The sequence below is a fragment of the Gracilinanus agilis genome, chromosome 3, assembly GCF_016433145.1.
Source record: "Gracilinanus agilis isolate LMUSP501 chromosome 3, AgileGrace, whole genome shotgun sequence".
NCBI classification, from domain to species: Eukaryota; Metazoa; Chordata; class Mammalia; order Didelphimorphia; family Didelphidae; genus Gracilinanus; species Gracilinanus agilis.
The window spans coordinates 87,792,329-87,808,895 of record NC_058132.1 but is presented as its reverse complement, the minus strand read 5'-3'; the positions used below and the strand labels follow the sequence as shown (position 1 = coordinate 87,808,895).

Here is a 16,567-nt window from a genome sequence, read left to right as displayed (position 1 = left end):
GACCCCCAAGATCTGGAGGCCTTCTGGTTGTACATTGGCCCACCCTCTCTTTCTCTCCCTCTCTCTTCCTCAGTCATCTGGAACAACACTTTTTCCACGTAAAGGGCATCTCGGTAAATTTAGTTCATAGTGTGGCTGCATTCCAAGGGGGGTGCAGCAGGGAGTAGGGCAGTTCTGGGGGTAAAGGCAGGGGTGAGGGGAGGTTCAATCCTGTTAGGATATCTGTGACTCCCTCAGCTTCTCCACAGCCCTGTCCACATCGCCCTCTGTGGCAATGAGGGCCTGGAGGTTGGCCTCTGGGTTGAGGAAACCCATGGCATGTAGCTGTTCCAGCTGGGGCTGGAACTGGGCCTCAGGCTGCTGCAGTGGTGATGACTGCAGTTGGGGACCGGTGTTGGTCAAGACCTGCAGCATCTGGAAGAAGGGGGCTGAATGAGGTTCTACCTCAGCCAAGCCTTGACCAGAAGACACAGTTCGGGCAACTGTCTCCGGGGGATCCTCTGGGTTTGCCACTGATGTTGGATTGTTTAGGGGGCAGCCGCCCATCTCAGCTCCAGGCATGAATGATGGGATCCCCAGGATCCCTAGGGAAGGTGAAAACCAGAGCAAGAGACGGGGTGCCTCAGTGGCTAAGGTCTGTAGGCCGTTCTCAATTTGCAACAGTGCCTGGAGGGCTCGAGGATTTGCCATGGCTGCTTGGAGGTGGACGAGCAGGGGTAACTGCCTTTGCATCTCTTCCTGAAATTGTAGGGCACCCCTAGTGGAGGTGTCCATGGGGACCGTTCTTGGGGGCCTCACGTAGGTTGGCCTAGCCATCCATGCAGGTTCTGGCGCCTGAGGGGGCCCAGCAACTGGGGCTGTGGATGAGGTCATAAAGCCATCCCCACTGGTGGCTGTCAGACCTGACACCAGATTGGGCATGTTGGTGCTATGGCCCTTGGGGCCTACACTGCCATCTTCTTTGTCACTACCCCTTTTGGAGCTGCTAGTTGTAGGAGGTCTTAAAAATGCAGGACAGGTGGTCTTGGTTTTGACTGCAAGAGGCTCTTTGGGTAAGGACTGCCTGGTCCCAGACTGCTGGGCTGGCGGTACTGCTGGGGGAGCGTGGCCCCCCGACAGAGTTGTTGGGCTAGGCTCTTGACCGAGACCCAGAGGAGATGCTGGCCCCTGCAAGTAAGCCCCCAGGCCCTGCGGGGGCTCCAGGAGCTGCTGTAGGTAGCCTGTGAGTCCTATGCTCGGGAAGCCAGGAGATCCCTCTTGGGAGTCTGGTCTGAGTGGGATGTGCCTGGAGTCCTGGCCTCCGTGCTGCCGGTCCTGTCCTCCAGCGGTGATCCCGTAGTGGGTGGCCCAGGGGTTCGGGAGGGGGTCGCAGTTCTCGGTCCTAGAGGGCTGACTACATCCTGAGTTAGTAGCGCTAGAGGTGGTGGCTGCAGCCGCAAAGGGGTTCCCACCGAATTGCTCCTGCACTGCGTTTAGCATAGGGTCCATGACGTCCGTGTACATGGTCCGCAAAGCGTTGTACCCACCGGGGATGCTCTCCAGGTTGCTGAGCGCCCGGTCCTGGCTCCGCATCATTTCCTGCATCATGGCTGGGTTACGCAGGAACTCCAGGGTCTGGCGCATGATCTCTGGGTTGTTGAGGATGTGACCAATCTCGGGGTTGTGTTGGATCAATTGCTGCATGTAGGGATTATCGAGGACCAGCTGACGGACCAGGCCAGTGTTGGAGAGGAGGCCCTGGATGAAGGGGTCATCGATGATCTGAGCCACCAGCTCGGGCACAGATATGTGCTGCCACAAGAGCTGGCTCTGCAGGTCAGGGAAGCTGCCAGACGTGAGCCCCAATCCGTTGAGCCCCGTGAGGACACCCAGGCTGAAGGGGTGGGCCCCACCAGGGTGGACTGGGACTGGTGGAGGGGGTGGAGGGGGTGGAGGGGGCAGGGCTGGCTGGCTGGGGGCCAGGCACTCTGGCCCCCCACCCCGCTTCTGCATCTTGATGACTAGGTGGATGGTGAGTCCATCACGAATGCCACACTGGACCAGGGAGTCTGGGTCCTTGAGGATCTTTCCCGCAAAGATAAGGACCAGCTGGTCAGGGTGGGCCTTGAAACGCTGAGAGATCTCCTTCTTCAGCTGCTGGATGGTACAAGTGTCCTGGACTGCAAACTCCTCCTTGTCTTTGGGTGTCTTCACCGTCACCTTGATGATGTGGGGGTCTGTGGTGGAGGCAGGGCTGGCCCGGGGTGGGACCTCTCCGCTCTTGGCCATGGTGGGCAGGGGGGCTGGGTCGGTGGGGACGCAGCTGAGGGGTGGGGGTGGGACGAGGCCTTAGGGTCTGGGCCAAGGGAGGGGGAAACTTGTAAGGAATTACCCTGAGAGGAAAGGGGTCCAGCACTCACAACTAAATGGCAGAATACCTTCCCTCTAAGAGGTTTTTCCCTGACTCTCTAATAGGCTTCCTTCCTGCTTGGGACTGATTCTTTATAGGACCATGGAGGGGTCACAGGGGAGAAAAGGGGGCTTTGGAGAGTTAAAGGGGGGGACCAAGTAGCTGTGGGACAGTCAGAGGGGTACAGGGGTGGAATTAGCCCAAGGTAGGAAGAGGAGTGAGGATGAGAAAGGCCTAGGACCCTGCTCACAAAGAAACAGAGCCCCCAGCCTGGGTGCACCTACCAGTCTGCCGCGGCCCCGTCCCTCCTTTCAGGCAAGCCTCCTTGCAGCCCTCATCCTCCCTCAGCCCCAGACGGACGCCTTCTGGGCTGGAATCCATCCCCCTACTCTATCCTGTTGTCTGTGACCTCAGTGCTGACATCACAGCCACCCAGCTTCTTCAGGAAGTCTTGGAGCTCTAGGAATTCCCTGCAAGCCTTCTGTCTCCAGGGTGAGAAAGGATGTTCTTCATCTTCCTTCCTACAATAATTGACCCTAAAACTGCTCCTCCCCACACATATACTCACAGGCCTCTTGTGTTGCCAGAGGTCCAAAGCCCCAGGCGAAAAGAACAGACATCTAATATTGTGGCTAGAACTAGAGAAGAAAGCAGCTTATTTCTAGCTTGTACTTCATCTATAGCCTAATTCCTTAGGGTTGAGAATTGTTATCACTGAGGATCTCAGGAAGAAATAATAAGCCCCAGGGAGGGGAAGAAAAAGACTGGTTAGTTTATCCTGTGGGGGGAAGATTAAAGGAGGTTTCTAGCCTTTTGTTTTCTACCCATACTTTAAAAAAATATTAATTTTTAAGTATTTTTCCAGAGTTACATGATTCATGTTCTTTCCCTCCTCCCTCCTGGAGTTGACAAATAATTCCACTGGGTTATACATGTATCATCCCTCAATACCTACTTCCATATTATTATTTTTATAATAGAGTAATCTTTTAAAACCAAAACCCCAAATCCTATACCCAGATAAACAAGAGATAAGTCATATGTTTTCATCGACATTTCTCCTCCAACAGTTCTTTCTCTGAAGGTGGATAGCATTCTTTTTCATAAGTCCCTCAGAATTGTCCTGGATCACTGTATTGCTGTTAGAAGCAAAGTCTATCATAGTGGATCATTCCAAAATATTTCATTTACTGTATATGATGTTCTCCTGGTTCTGTTTGTTTCACTCTGCATCAGTTCATTGAGGTCTTCCCAGTTTTATAGAAAGCAAGCAGTTCATCATTCCTTACAGCATAATAGCATTCTATCACCATTATATACCACAATTTGTTCAGCCATTCCCCAATTTGTTCAGCCATTTCCCAATTGAAGAACATTCCCACATTTTCCAATTTTTTGCCACCATGCAGAGCATGGCTACGAATATTTTTGTACAAATATTTTTTTTAAATCTCTTTGTCACCCATACTCTTTGTTATGTGAAGATGCAAAGCATGGAATTTGCAGATACTTTGTCAAAATGGAGGGAAAAGGCTTAGCAATTAGTGCTGATAATGTCAAGGATGCATAGCAATTTCCTATAAAGTCATAGTTTGGAGTAGAAAATTTCTGAAGTATTGCTTAAGCCTAAGATTTTAGAAATCTGTCAATTCTCTATTTCTAGAACTTCCATTCTGTATTTCTGGGCCAAAAGAGGTGGACTGAATTTGAAAATGGAAAGAGAAGGGGAAAGAAAGGAACTCAATAAGAGGATGTATGTTGAACAAAAGGAATGGTTCTCAACTCTTCACTCTTCCTTTTCTTGCTCCTTCCATTGTGGTCTATAAAATATAGCAAATTGATCTTTCTGATGCTTAATACATATGACATTGAACCACTTTGGGTTTAGTGCATAAGACACTGGACTTCTTGTCTTAGAAGACTTAGGTTCAAATCTTGTCTGACATATACTATGGCAGTGTGACCTTGGGCAAGTCATTTGACTCCCTGGACCTAAGAGAACTCATCTATAAAAAGAGGTCAGATGTATCCTCTAAAGTTCCTTCCTTCTTTAAAAATCTGTGCTCTTAAGATCATAGCAATTCCTATACCTAATCAAACCTTTAAATCCTTCCCCATTGCCAAAAAGATAAAGTTCTAATATTTAAGTCCAGCATTCAAGCATATTCAACTCAATTTTACCAATACTTGTCCAGTGTCCTACATGTACAGAGTCTTATCTGTGGGAGTGTAAGAAAAAAATAGAATAAGAACAAACCTTGGACTCAAGGTACATTGGGCCTAGTAAGTCTATAGGACATATTCACAGATATATATGAAATGTATATATGTGTATATATAATATACCTACATACACTTACATACACTTAATAGGTACATTAATGAGTTGTCAGACAAAATGGTAGGGGGAAGGTGATTAGCGATTAGGGGAATCAAGGAAGGATTTCCAAGGAAGGTAACATTTGGATTGGTCCTTAAAAGGTTGTTAGGAATTCAATAGAGGAAAAAATCGAGGAAGACAGTGTAAGTAAAGGAAATAAATAAAAATGGGAAGAGGGTTTCTGAGGCACAGTAGTGTATGAATTAAGTAAGTAAGCAAGGAAGTAAGTAGTGTTTAGTTAATGGACATAGTCTAGTTTTGCTAAGAGAATTAGAGTAACATAAAAAAAGAATGGAAAGTTTCAATTTGGGCCCAATTGGTAGAAGGCCTTCCAGGCTAATGAGTGTAGATTTTGTTAGATAGGCAGTACAGAATCACTTAAAAATGTATTTCATTCGTATATTTTATTTTTATATCACCTTCATTTTATAATACATTTTTTGCCCCCTCCCACTCAGAGGATCCAATTAGAGCAAAGTGGAAAAAAGTAAGAAAAAAAGAACAGTTCATTCTAGTAAAAATCTTGTTAAAAAAAAGAATATTACAAACATTAAAAGAACTACATAAATATTAACTTTTGATATTGCAGAGTTTGAACTGTCAGGACTCTTTACTGACTGAATATGAGTAGTGAGAGTCAAAAATATAATCAACTGTTGTGAGCATAAACTGTATATATATATCGTATGTATTTAGATATTTATATATTATCTCCCCAATCCCATCCCCAAATGGATGCCCCCTGAGGGTAGGAATTCCTTTTTACTTTCTTGGTATTTGCAGAGTTTAGCACAGTTGCCTGGTATATAAGTAAGCCCTTTTAAATGCTTATTGACTAAATGGATAAATCAAAGTCATTGGATTACGTTTTAGATTAAAGAGGGACCTTAGAAATCATTTAAGCCAAACTTCTCATTTTACAGATTGGGTGGATTGAGTTTTTTTTTGGGGGGGTCTACCACTCCCAGAAATCACTCTAATGAGCAGACAGGAGATTTACATAAGATGGTGACAGGAAGAAGCCTTTATAAGAGAAAGAGTAGATTTATAAGAGAAAGAGTAGCAGGGAGTATTGCTGGCTTTTACTTCAACAATGTCCATTGCTTTACAAGAAGAATCCTTATTTTATAAGAAATCTATACAATGGTGCCTTGAGTTACCATCACCTGTGTATGAGTCATTGGTTTCTTATCTGACATATTCCTTTCCCCCTTTTTGATTCCAGGCTCTCTGAATGAGGGAGAGTATTTCTCAAATTAACACTCTCTCTGTTTTAGTCATAATTCAGGAATGTTCAAGGTCAGAGCCACAGTCTTTCCAACAATTTTCTAGATACTGTATCTTCTAGACTCCATGGCCTCCTCATTGGAATCTTTGTACTGCAATTTTCCATAGGGCTTCATTTTCTTAATTCTTGAAATGCTGGTTGCAAGTCAATTGAGAATCAAAAACAAAGAGAAGGAAAGATGTTTGTCTGTCTGCTTTTAAAGAAGTAGTAAGGAAATAAGAAGGGGCTTGGATGGGGGAAAGGTGTATTCACTTCTGGAGAGGATGTCTCTACTGTTTGTTATTTAGAGGTAGGTTTCTTTTCTCTTTTATCTGAAGGGCCAAACTGAGTGTGATGATAGGATTAATCCTACCCTGCTCATTTTTAGATTAAATCACCAAAAGTGTAAACACTACCACTTAATCTTCAAGTGGGAGAAGTCTGTAACTCAGGAGTGCAAAAGTGGGTGATGCATCAGAATTGACTAACTGCCCCCTGAGCAGTCCTAAGCAAAGCCTTTGTTGTGATTGATACATATAAAGTAGAGGAAGGCACAGGAAGTGACGCAAAAGAAGTGCTTTTAAAAGGGAGTGACAACTTCCTGTGAGTGAGTTCTTCTTCACTTCTTCGCCTTAAACTGGACCTGGAGTAGTGCTGGCAAAGACTCAATCTTGGTGAGACTGTTCTTAAATCTCTCCCTTAGGACTATGCATGGTGAGTGAAATAGACTGACTCTTCCTGGATTTTTCCTGAAGGGACTCTCCTCTTGAGAAAGACTTCATGACTGAGGCCTTTGCTTTATTCATCCCTCATCCCTTGGCCCTTGGCCCTTGACTAAAGGCTGAGGCTTCTCTGGCTGAGGACTTATTAGCCCTACCTGGGTTGAGCCAGGTGAGGAGCAAATTACTTAGTTGTGTTAGTTTAGTTATCTTACCCTATCCTCTCTTCTGATTTTCTCCACTTTCACTCTCTCCTATATTCTATAAATAAATTGATAAAAAATCATTTTTAATTGATATTTATTCAATTCCTGGCAACCAACCCTTTTTAATATTCAGTCCAACCAAACCCTAATTTTTTCCTTTTACATGATCTAATCTGTATAGGAGAGTTACAGGAATAATTGATCAGGAATTATCACTACTACCCTTAATCCTAATGTTAACCATAATAATGAATAATGGACTACTGATTTTTTTTTACTCCATACAAGATGAAGGAACAGAAAGCCAAGAGAAGGTAAGTGATTTGCCCAAGATCATGCAAGCAAATGACAACTTGGGGCTGTAGACCAAAATAGTTCACAAAGTCAGGTTAAGGAAGATTGAAGAGAAAAGGCACTCATAAAATGGGAGTCATCTATAAATGTAATATAAAAGAAATCAATAAAATTTTGGGATATGATGAGTTTGAATTTACAGTGGGACAACAAAATGGAGGCATCCTATTGGCAGTTATAATAGGCAACATGATTTAATACATAAAGAGTGCCAGGCTTGAAATCAAAAGATAGGAATTTAAGCCCCAGATATAATTATTATGATTATTATAAATAAAATAATATAATAATAATTATTCATAATTATATGATCCTGAGCCTCCATCTCATCTGCAAGATGAGGGATAATTGTATTCTATAGTATCAGCTCCACAGTTATTTACAAATAAATTATAATTTAAATCATAAATATGAAGGATTTTTTAGGTAGATTGAGAGATTATAAATATCATGATCATTTTGGTCAAGAGTTTAGAAAAAGGAGTCAATGCTGGAGATAAATTTCTGAATGCTATCAGTATAGTTTAGTGGAGGTGATTGAGATTATCAAGGAAGAGAAGGTAGGGAAAAAGGAAATGGGGATCAAGAATAGACTTCTCTGGAATGCCTCTATTAAGGAATCAGAAAGAAAAACGATAGGATTATAGATTTAGAGCAAGAGGAGTCTATGAAAGTCATCCAGTTTAACATGTTTTCTTTACAGATAAGGAAACAACAGCCCAAGGAGATGATATGACTTCCCAAACCAAATGAGGCACAGGTATTAAATGGAAAAGGGTAGAATTTTAAGTCAAATTCCAAATCCAGGGCTCCTCCCAGTCTTATCATGCCACCTCCTCCAAGATAGATGAAAACATGTTAGTGGAGAAGACAAGGGAAAGAAATTTCCCACCAGGTACACTCTTTGAACTCCATCCATTATAAACATGTTTCTAGGAGACCTTATCACCAAGAAATTCATCGTGCTGTGAGATTACATCAGTTTTTCATACCTTATCACTATCTATCCTCTTCCTCTGATAGTGCTGGAATGCAGAGCAAAGAAATCCTCCCAAAATCTTCTTTCTTTCCTTCCTTCCTTCCTTCCTTCCTTCCTTCCTCCCTCCCTCCTTCCTTCTCTCTCTCTCTCTCTTACCCCCCCTTTCTCCCTCCTTTCATTCATTCCTTCCCTTTTCCTTTTAGAACATGGCTAATGCTGATATTTGTTTTGCATGATTATATATATATTTGAAATGAGTTTTGTTTTCATTTCATTTTCAGTGGTAAGCGGAGTAATGGGGAGGACAGAGTTTGGAACTGAAAATAAATTAAGGAAAAAAGAGCTACTTCCAAAAAGAAATGGGCTACCTCAGTCCACAGAGTGCTCCCCATTTCAAGAGGACTTAAAAAGAATTCTGAATGACCATTTGTTAGTGATTTGGAGGCTTTGGAGCCAATTCTATAGACATCATAGAGGGAATTTCTGTTCAGGCTGGATTCATAGGATTATAGCTAGCAAGAAAGGACCTCAGAGACCATNCTTCCTTCCTCTCTCTCTCTTTGCCTGCCTCTCTCTCTCTCTCTCTCTCTCTCTCTCTCTCTCTCTCTCTCTCTCTTTCTTTCTTTCCATAGTTACATGATTCGTTATCTTCCCCACCCCTCTTCTCCCCCCTCCCAGAGCTTACAAGCAATTCCACTGGGTTATACATGTATTATCACTCAATACCTATTTGCATATTATTCATATTTGCAATAGAGTGATCTTTTTAAAGGCAAAACCCCAGTCATATACCCATAGAACCATGTAATCAATCATATGTTTTTCTTCTGCATTTCCACTCCCATACTTCTTTCTCTGGATGTGGATAGCATTCTTTCTCATAAGTCCCTTAGAAATCTCCTGGATCACTGTATTGCTTCTAGTAGAAAAGTTTGTTACATTTGATTATGCCACAGTGTTTCAGTTTCTGTGTACAATGTTCTCCTGGTTCTGCTCATTTCACTCTGCATCAACTCCTAGAGGTCTTTCCAGTTTATATAGAAATCCTCCAGTTCATCATTCCTTATATCACATAGTATTCCATCACTATCAGCTAGCACAGTTTGTTCAGCCATTTGCCAAATGATGGACACCTCCTCATTTTCCAATTTTTTGCCACTATGAAAAGCATGTTTATAAATATTTTTGTACAAAAATTTTTCCTTATTATCTTTTTGGGGTACAAACCCAGCAGTGGTATGGCTGAATTAAAAGGTAGGCATTCTTTTAAAGCCCTTTGGGTATAATTCTAAATTGCATTCCAGAATGGTTGGACCAATTCACAACTCCATCAGCAATGTATTAGTGTCTTAATTTTGCTACATCCCCTTCAACATTTATCACTTTCCTTTTCTGCCATATTGGCCTATCTGCTAGGTATGAGGTGGTACCTCAGAGTTGTTTTAATTTGCATTTCTCTAACACTTTTTCATGTGATTATTGATAGTTTTGATTCCATCTGAAAACTGCCAATTCATATCCCTTGACCATTTGTCAACTGGGGGAATGGCTTGATCTTTTGTAAATTTGGCTTAGTTCCTTATATATTTGGGAAATTAAATCTTTATCAGAGACTTTTGTTATAAATTTTGTTTTCCAGACCAAAACCTCTATTTAAAGCAAACTCACAGTTCAACTCTTCTTTTCTTCCCACTTGCATTCCTTAGATTTCATTCCACCCTGCCATTTCTTTTTCAACTTTAGCCCATCCTTTTCTAGCATCCTTTTATGTCCTATCATCCTCCATTAGACTGTAAGCTCTTTGAGGGAAGGGGTTATCTTTCTTTTTCTTATATCAATCCAAAAACATTAAGCTAGCTGGATATGCAAAGAGAAGCAAAAGATAGACCTAACCCTAAGGAAAGTTATAGACTAATGGGGGAGAACCAAATGTGTAAACATATTCATACTATTATAGTAAAATTAGAACTCCGGTCCTTATAATTTAATAAAGTTTATTAGAATTACTTGAATAGGTAAAAGATGATAAATAGAGATCAAAATATAGAATAAAATATCCTAATCTAGTTCCAACATGGGTACTTCCAGGGTGATCTACACTAGCAGCCTTCTTGGCCAGATGCCAGAGACAGAAAGAACAAGGGCTTCCTCCTTTGCCCCTCTCATCCACTCTTTTTACATCTGGTTGAAATTCAATCATTTCCAGATCAAGTTCAGAGTCAATGTAGCCTATGCTATGTGACATACCTAGGTGACTAGTCTAGGTGATGGAAGCAAGGCATCTCTAGGAAGACAGAAACATAGGCAAGAAAACAACATCCTATGCAAGACCCTAAGAGAGGGGTGTACATTCCCTTTACAACACAAAGCAAGTTATATATAGGATAACTAGATCATAAGTAACAGAGATAAAGCACAGTGCCTGTCATATAGTAGGTACTTAAAATGTTTATTGATATTGATATTGATGGTAGGAGAACCCAGAAAGGGTGATGGTAATTAATTAGCTAGTCTAGTCTCCCTGATTCCTAGAAAAAGAGTAGCAAATCCCTGTCTCTTCCTAACTCTCTGTCTCTTCTAGGCTAGTATCTCTAGACTAATTATCTATAACACCTATAAACTTTTGGGATTTAAAAAAAAATTTTCAGCAAATATCTTTATAACTAGGTAGATTGTAGATGCATGCTAGTGAACTAGCTATTTGTAAGCCTCTTCTTTGAAATCTAAGAAGCCCTGTCCAAGGGAATGGGAGAATTATGAGTACTCTATAGACCTATAGTATTTTTGAGTCTTAGATATATAGATCCAATATGGGGACCTGAGTGTCATTTGTGGATTCCTAAAGGGTAGAATATTAAAGGAATAATGAGTGGAAAAGGAGGAGAGAGTTAGCTAGCCTAGACACTTTAACAAATAATGAGTATCATAGACTAAAGGTGCTCTTGTTTGGGGCCATGGTGGAGCTGGGTACCTCAACACAGATCTGGAATCTAAAGAATCTTGATGATGATGCCTTTGAAATTAGTTGGTAAGATTAGTCAGCTTGAGAAGCCCCCATCTGAACTGGGTAGAGATCTTTAAAAGTCCTTTTGATTTGATACAAGCCTATTAAAATTATTAATATTTTCCCTTGTGAATAAACCATAGAAGTCTTAGAACCAAAAGGTACTTCCATTTCTTTGTAAATAAGTCAAAATCTATTCTTTAAAACAATTAAGCAGTGATCATCCAGCTTTTACTTGAAGAACTCTAGTGATAAGGAATTCATTACCTACTTAGGCAGCTCAATCTTACTTTAGGGGTAATTTTAATTATGATTAATTAGAAAGCTTTTTCTTATGGTAAGCTATAGTCTATTTCTTCATTTTTGTAGTCTGGAATGTGGGTTGGGAAGAGAAAAACAAAAACAAAACAAGCAAACAAACAAAAAAAAAACAAAAAGAACTTGATATCTGAATCTGTTATTTGAATAAATTATCCCCTTCCTTTCCCTATTCTGCTTCAGGCTAAATTTGACTGAACTGCCTACTTTCTGCAGGAGACTGAATAATAAAAGCCTCACTCAAGTACCTCCAATTCTGCTCATGGAATATACTAAACATTATTACACAGGACTTTACAGATGTTGCCCCCAGCAGACAACTAGGGACTTCCTCTTGATGTACCTATATTTTAACCAATATTAGATGGTTTTGATGGTGATTATTTTATAGTTTGAGGTTTAAAAGTGCTATTCCCCACTTTATTCATATCTCTTTTCATCATTTCCCTTTATATTTTAGATCTTTAGTTTTTCCAAAGAAATTTTGTTAATTTATCAAGTTCTTTAAAATATCTCCCTTGATAACTTGATCAATATAGCATTAAAAGTATAAATTAGCTTTGGTAGTGTTGTTATTTTTATTCTATTGGCATAGCTTAGCCATGAACAACGTTCTTTTCACTTTATAAGTTGTTCTTTATTTCTTTAAAGGAGCACTTTGTAATTGAATCTAAACAAGCCTTTTTTGTGTTTTGATAGATTGATCCCCAGATATTTTAAGGCTATGAGAGACTTGCCAGACCAATTTTCTTATAGGGATAGACTATATCATATCAATCCATTTAAAGGAAACATAATGCTGCTGACTGACTGTACTCTGAGCAGCCCTGAGAAAGTTATATAAACCAAATGTGCACCTTGGGTAGTTAAATGTGATCCCAGAAAGCATTTTTTCTTAGTTCACTACTAAATTTTTTTCAGTTTTTTCAGTTTGCTCACTTTATTTGACCTCTACTAACGTAGATCTGCTGATTTTCTAGGAACCTGGGCTAAGAACTTCTCAATTTTAGGAGATGGAAAAGAGAGAAGAGGAATACTGGGGATTATGGCAATAGCAGGGAAAGTACATAGGGTACAATCAGTTTCAGAACCTAAAAATCAAGGTGGCACAAGGATCAGGAAGGTTAAGTACTTTAGTCTAAGGTTTCAAGTTTATTAAGTTTCTGGTCTGATCACCTGAGAGCTGTTCCTGTTTTTCCATGACAGAGGCATTGCTTGGTTCTCTTTCTCTGCTTGTTCAGGAGTCTGCCTGCAATCCTACCTCTTATTCTCCATCTTAGCCAAATTTCTCTTCTGGAAGAAAGTCCTTTCCTAGGTCAAAAGACCTGAAAGACTTGGGGCATTGGATAATGTTTTGTAAATGTGAATGTCAGTACCTCTCATGGAGAAGTTACAAATGTTCATACATAAAGAAAAACTTCTTAAATATTAGAATACTTAAAAAATAGGAAAACTCATGATATGGGAGTATACAATAGATTTAAAAATGAAAAATAATTTAGAGATGATCTAATCCAGTTCTCCAATTTTCTGAATTCCTAGTTTTACTTCTCACTTTCAAGACTTTTAACATGTCCACACATATATCTTACACTTTTATCCCTTTCCCTTTCATTTCCATCTGTGTGTGTTTTTCCAATTTGAATGTAAACCCCTCAAGTGCAGGAACTGTATTTCTTTGTGTGTGCTTGTATTTGTATCCCTTGTGCTTAGCATTGGTGCCTGGAAGATTCATCAGATACTACCAGTTTAAGTAGGACTCAGAGATGGGCTGTGGATGGACTTCATCAAGTACTAACTTAGGTAATTAAGTTGGTATAGGATCATCATCAATTGACTGACCACAAAATGATAGATTTCCCCCTCTTCTTTTCCTATCCACATTATAGTGACTCAAGAAAAGCATCTACTACTGAGTGGAGAATATGAAATAAGTACAGGTGAAAGAAATACTCAGCACTGATAGAATAACGGAACTTTTGATTTTTTATCACCATCATTATCTTCAACAACTTGTTCCATTATTGTCAACATCTGCAAAACTTTATTAAGTGCACTCTTGTGCCAAAGAGTGAGGATACAAAGAATAATCAGTCAACATCTTTGCCCCAAATGGACCATATAATAGTAAGAGAGACAGGATATCTACACTGTTAAATAGCTCTCAATATCCATTACTTACAAAAATCCCAATAAGAAAACACTTTGCAAACCTGAAAGCACTATGTAAATGTGAGGTGTTACCATTATGATTGTTACTGGAAAAAATGCCAAGAGATGGTTGAATCTTACCCTAAGAGCCAGTATTGAGAACTCTTTCTGTCTCCCATAAAACAGTGTTGGGGAGGAATATGCTACTACTTGTTATAGCAACAGAATTTGGTTATCTGGGTCATGGGATGATAATTTTGGCATCAATTGATCTGGGTTTTCAGTGATATGGTCAAGAACAGAATCAAATCACTCTTGTTAAAACAACACAGAGTACATTGTGATGCATTAATAATTGGGACCTTAGGAAGATGAGATTTATTTAATAATATTATACATTCAAATTGAAGATCAGTCTGAGATATGCTAGCATGATGATGAAAATGATGTTGGAATTCCATCAGATGGAAAAGGGACAGAGAAAGAGTTCATAACCAGAATGCAGTACACAGAGTAAACTTTTTAGAGAAGAACAAATAGAGTAGTGATTGTGTTATTGTTCTAAAACTACATTGTTTTGCTATGGTCAAAGAATGCACTAGCAAAAATCAGCTTACTGGCAAAGAGTATCATTATACTTGATTGGTTAGCAATCTGAAAGTGGCATCTGGCTTTCAAGATCCAGCCTTTCCAAAATAATGGAATCTTCAGGAGAAGCAATAATCAAAGTGTGACCTATGAACTGATGGAGGTCTCCAAGTCACTTTCAAGGCATCCTGAAGGTCAAAGCTATTTTCATAATATAAGTATGTTTTACCTTTAATGTGACAAATACTGATAGATTTCTAATGGTGTGCTGATAAATATTTAACAAATGCCTCTCTTCCTCATATCATTCCTCCCAAAGTATGATACTATACTTTTGTTAAATTTGCTTTTGAAGCTTCTTCCCACCAACTTTCTTAAATTTAGATAATCAATAAAATAATAAATTAAGCCCTGTTTTATAACATTTGGCAGTTTCTGATGTGTAAAAACTCACAGAAAATAGTTGGTTCTCTTGAACCTCTGGTACAAGTTGGCTATAGCATTCCACTGGATGTATATAGCCCATAAATATAAACAAAAGCTCTTTTTTTGGGAAGAGGAGAATCCTCAATGACTTTTTAAGAAGGTAAAAGAGTCCTGAGGTGGTAAAAAAAACAAAACCAAAAAACTTTGATAATCCTGGACTAGAGTTTATGCTATACTGTAGCCTTCAAGAAACAAGATCATTCCCAGCAAAATGACATTAATTTTAACTCAAAGGCACATACACTAAGGACAAAGTGAATGGTTATGACAGCAAGTACTGTAGAGGGAAGCATGAGAAAAGAAATAGCTAAGGAAGGAAGATATGAAAAGAGAAGTAACGTTTAAAAAAAAGATTCAAAACTTTGATGAAGTAAATAACTTCTTAAAAATTAGAATTGGCCAAATGGAAATTAATGACTGTGAGATATCAATAAAAACATAATCAAAAGACTTTAAAAAAGAAAATATAGAAAAACAACTGACCCCCAAAAAAGATCAAGGAGAGATAATTTAAGGATCACTGGACTACTGGAAAGCGATGTACAAAAATAGCCTAGATATGTCATCTTTGAAGAAATCATAAGTCTGGCCATATATCTTAGAACTATAGGACAAAGTAGAAATTAAAAGAATCTGCCAGTCACTTCCTGAAAGAAGCCCCCAAATGAAAACTCTTGGGAATATTATAACCAAAATTTAGATCTCCCAGGTCAAGGGAAAACTATTCTAGGCAGCCAGAAAAGAAATAATTCAAGTACCAAGGAACTACAGTCAGAAGCATTTTGTTAAAGCACAAAAGCTTTAGCAACTACCATAATAAATTGGTAGAAGAGTTGGAGTATAATGTTCCATAAGGCAACAGATCTTGGCTTATGACAAAAAAAAATATCTTCCTATCAAAACTAAGTATAATGCTACAGGGGAGGGGAATGGATCTTTAATGTAATAGAAGACCTCTATGTGCTCTTGATGAAAAGATCAGAGATGAATAGGAATTTTTCCATACAAACACAAAAGGAGAAGCATAAAAAAAGGTAAAGATGAGTGGAAAAACTGTAAGGGACTAAAGGTTAAGCTCTTTATATTCTTATATGGGATGATACATATAGCTCCTCAGAACTTTATCATTACCAGGGGTCAGAGAGACTATTTATATGGAATATATCTCTATTGTGTTTGGATAATCTTAGAAAAATAGAAGGGATGGAGAAGAGAGTTGCCTGAGATAAGAAAGGGGGAAGAAAAATGCATTTCACATAGAATGCACAAAATGGTGTTTCTATAATAAAAGGGAACGGTAGAGTAGGGAAGTAGGTGTGATTTGAACCTTTCATCTGGACTGATTAAAGAAGGGAAGAATACATATATACACAGTGTTGGATATAGAATTACATTTTTTTCCAATGGGCAAAAATAGAAAGGAAAAAGAGTTAAGGTCAAGGGTGAATTATAGAAAAGGTAAATTAAGGGAAGCATTAGAAGCAAAATAGGACTGAAAGAAGGGGCAGAAAGAAAAATGATAAATATAAGAATAGGAGGATGAGAAATGTACAGAAATCACAATTGTGGCATAAAGGGGGATAATCTCCCCTTTAAAATGAAAAAAATAGAATCCATCAAGAAATATACTTGAAACAAAGATGCACATAATAAAAATAAAGTGCTGGAGCTGAACCTATTATGCTTCAGTGGAAGTAAAAAAAGGCAGGGATAGTGATTATGATCA

At 39.5% G+C, this 16,567-nt stretch overlaps 1 protein-coding gene across 1 annotated transcript; it reads right to left on the bottom strand.

Moving 5' to 3' along the window:
* Positions 1 to 213: 213 nt before the first annotated feature.
* On the bottom strand, positions 214 to 2,304 carry UBQLN3 (ubiquilin 3). The gene has a single exon (XM_044665883.1). It carries the CDS (start codon positions 2,266 to 2,268, stop codon positions 214 to 216), a length of 2,055 nt encoding a protein of 684 aa, XP_044521818.1. The 5' UTR covers positions 2,269 to 2,304.
* Positions 2,305 to 16,567: the final 14,263 nt, after the last annotated feature.

What these genes read in the sequence shown, in the direction of transcription:
- UBQLN3 (XM_044665883.1), bottom strand. Translation starts at nt 2,268, where the DNA reads ATGGCCAAGAGCGGAGAGGTCCCACCCCGGGCCAGCCCTGCCTCCACC.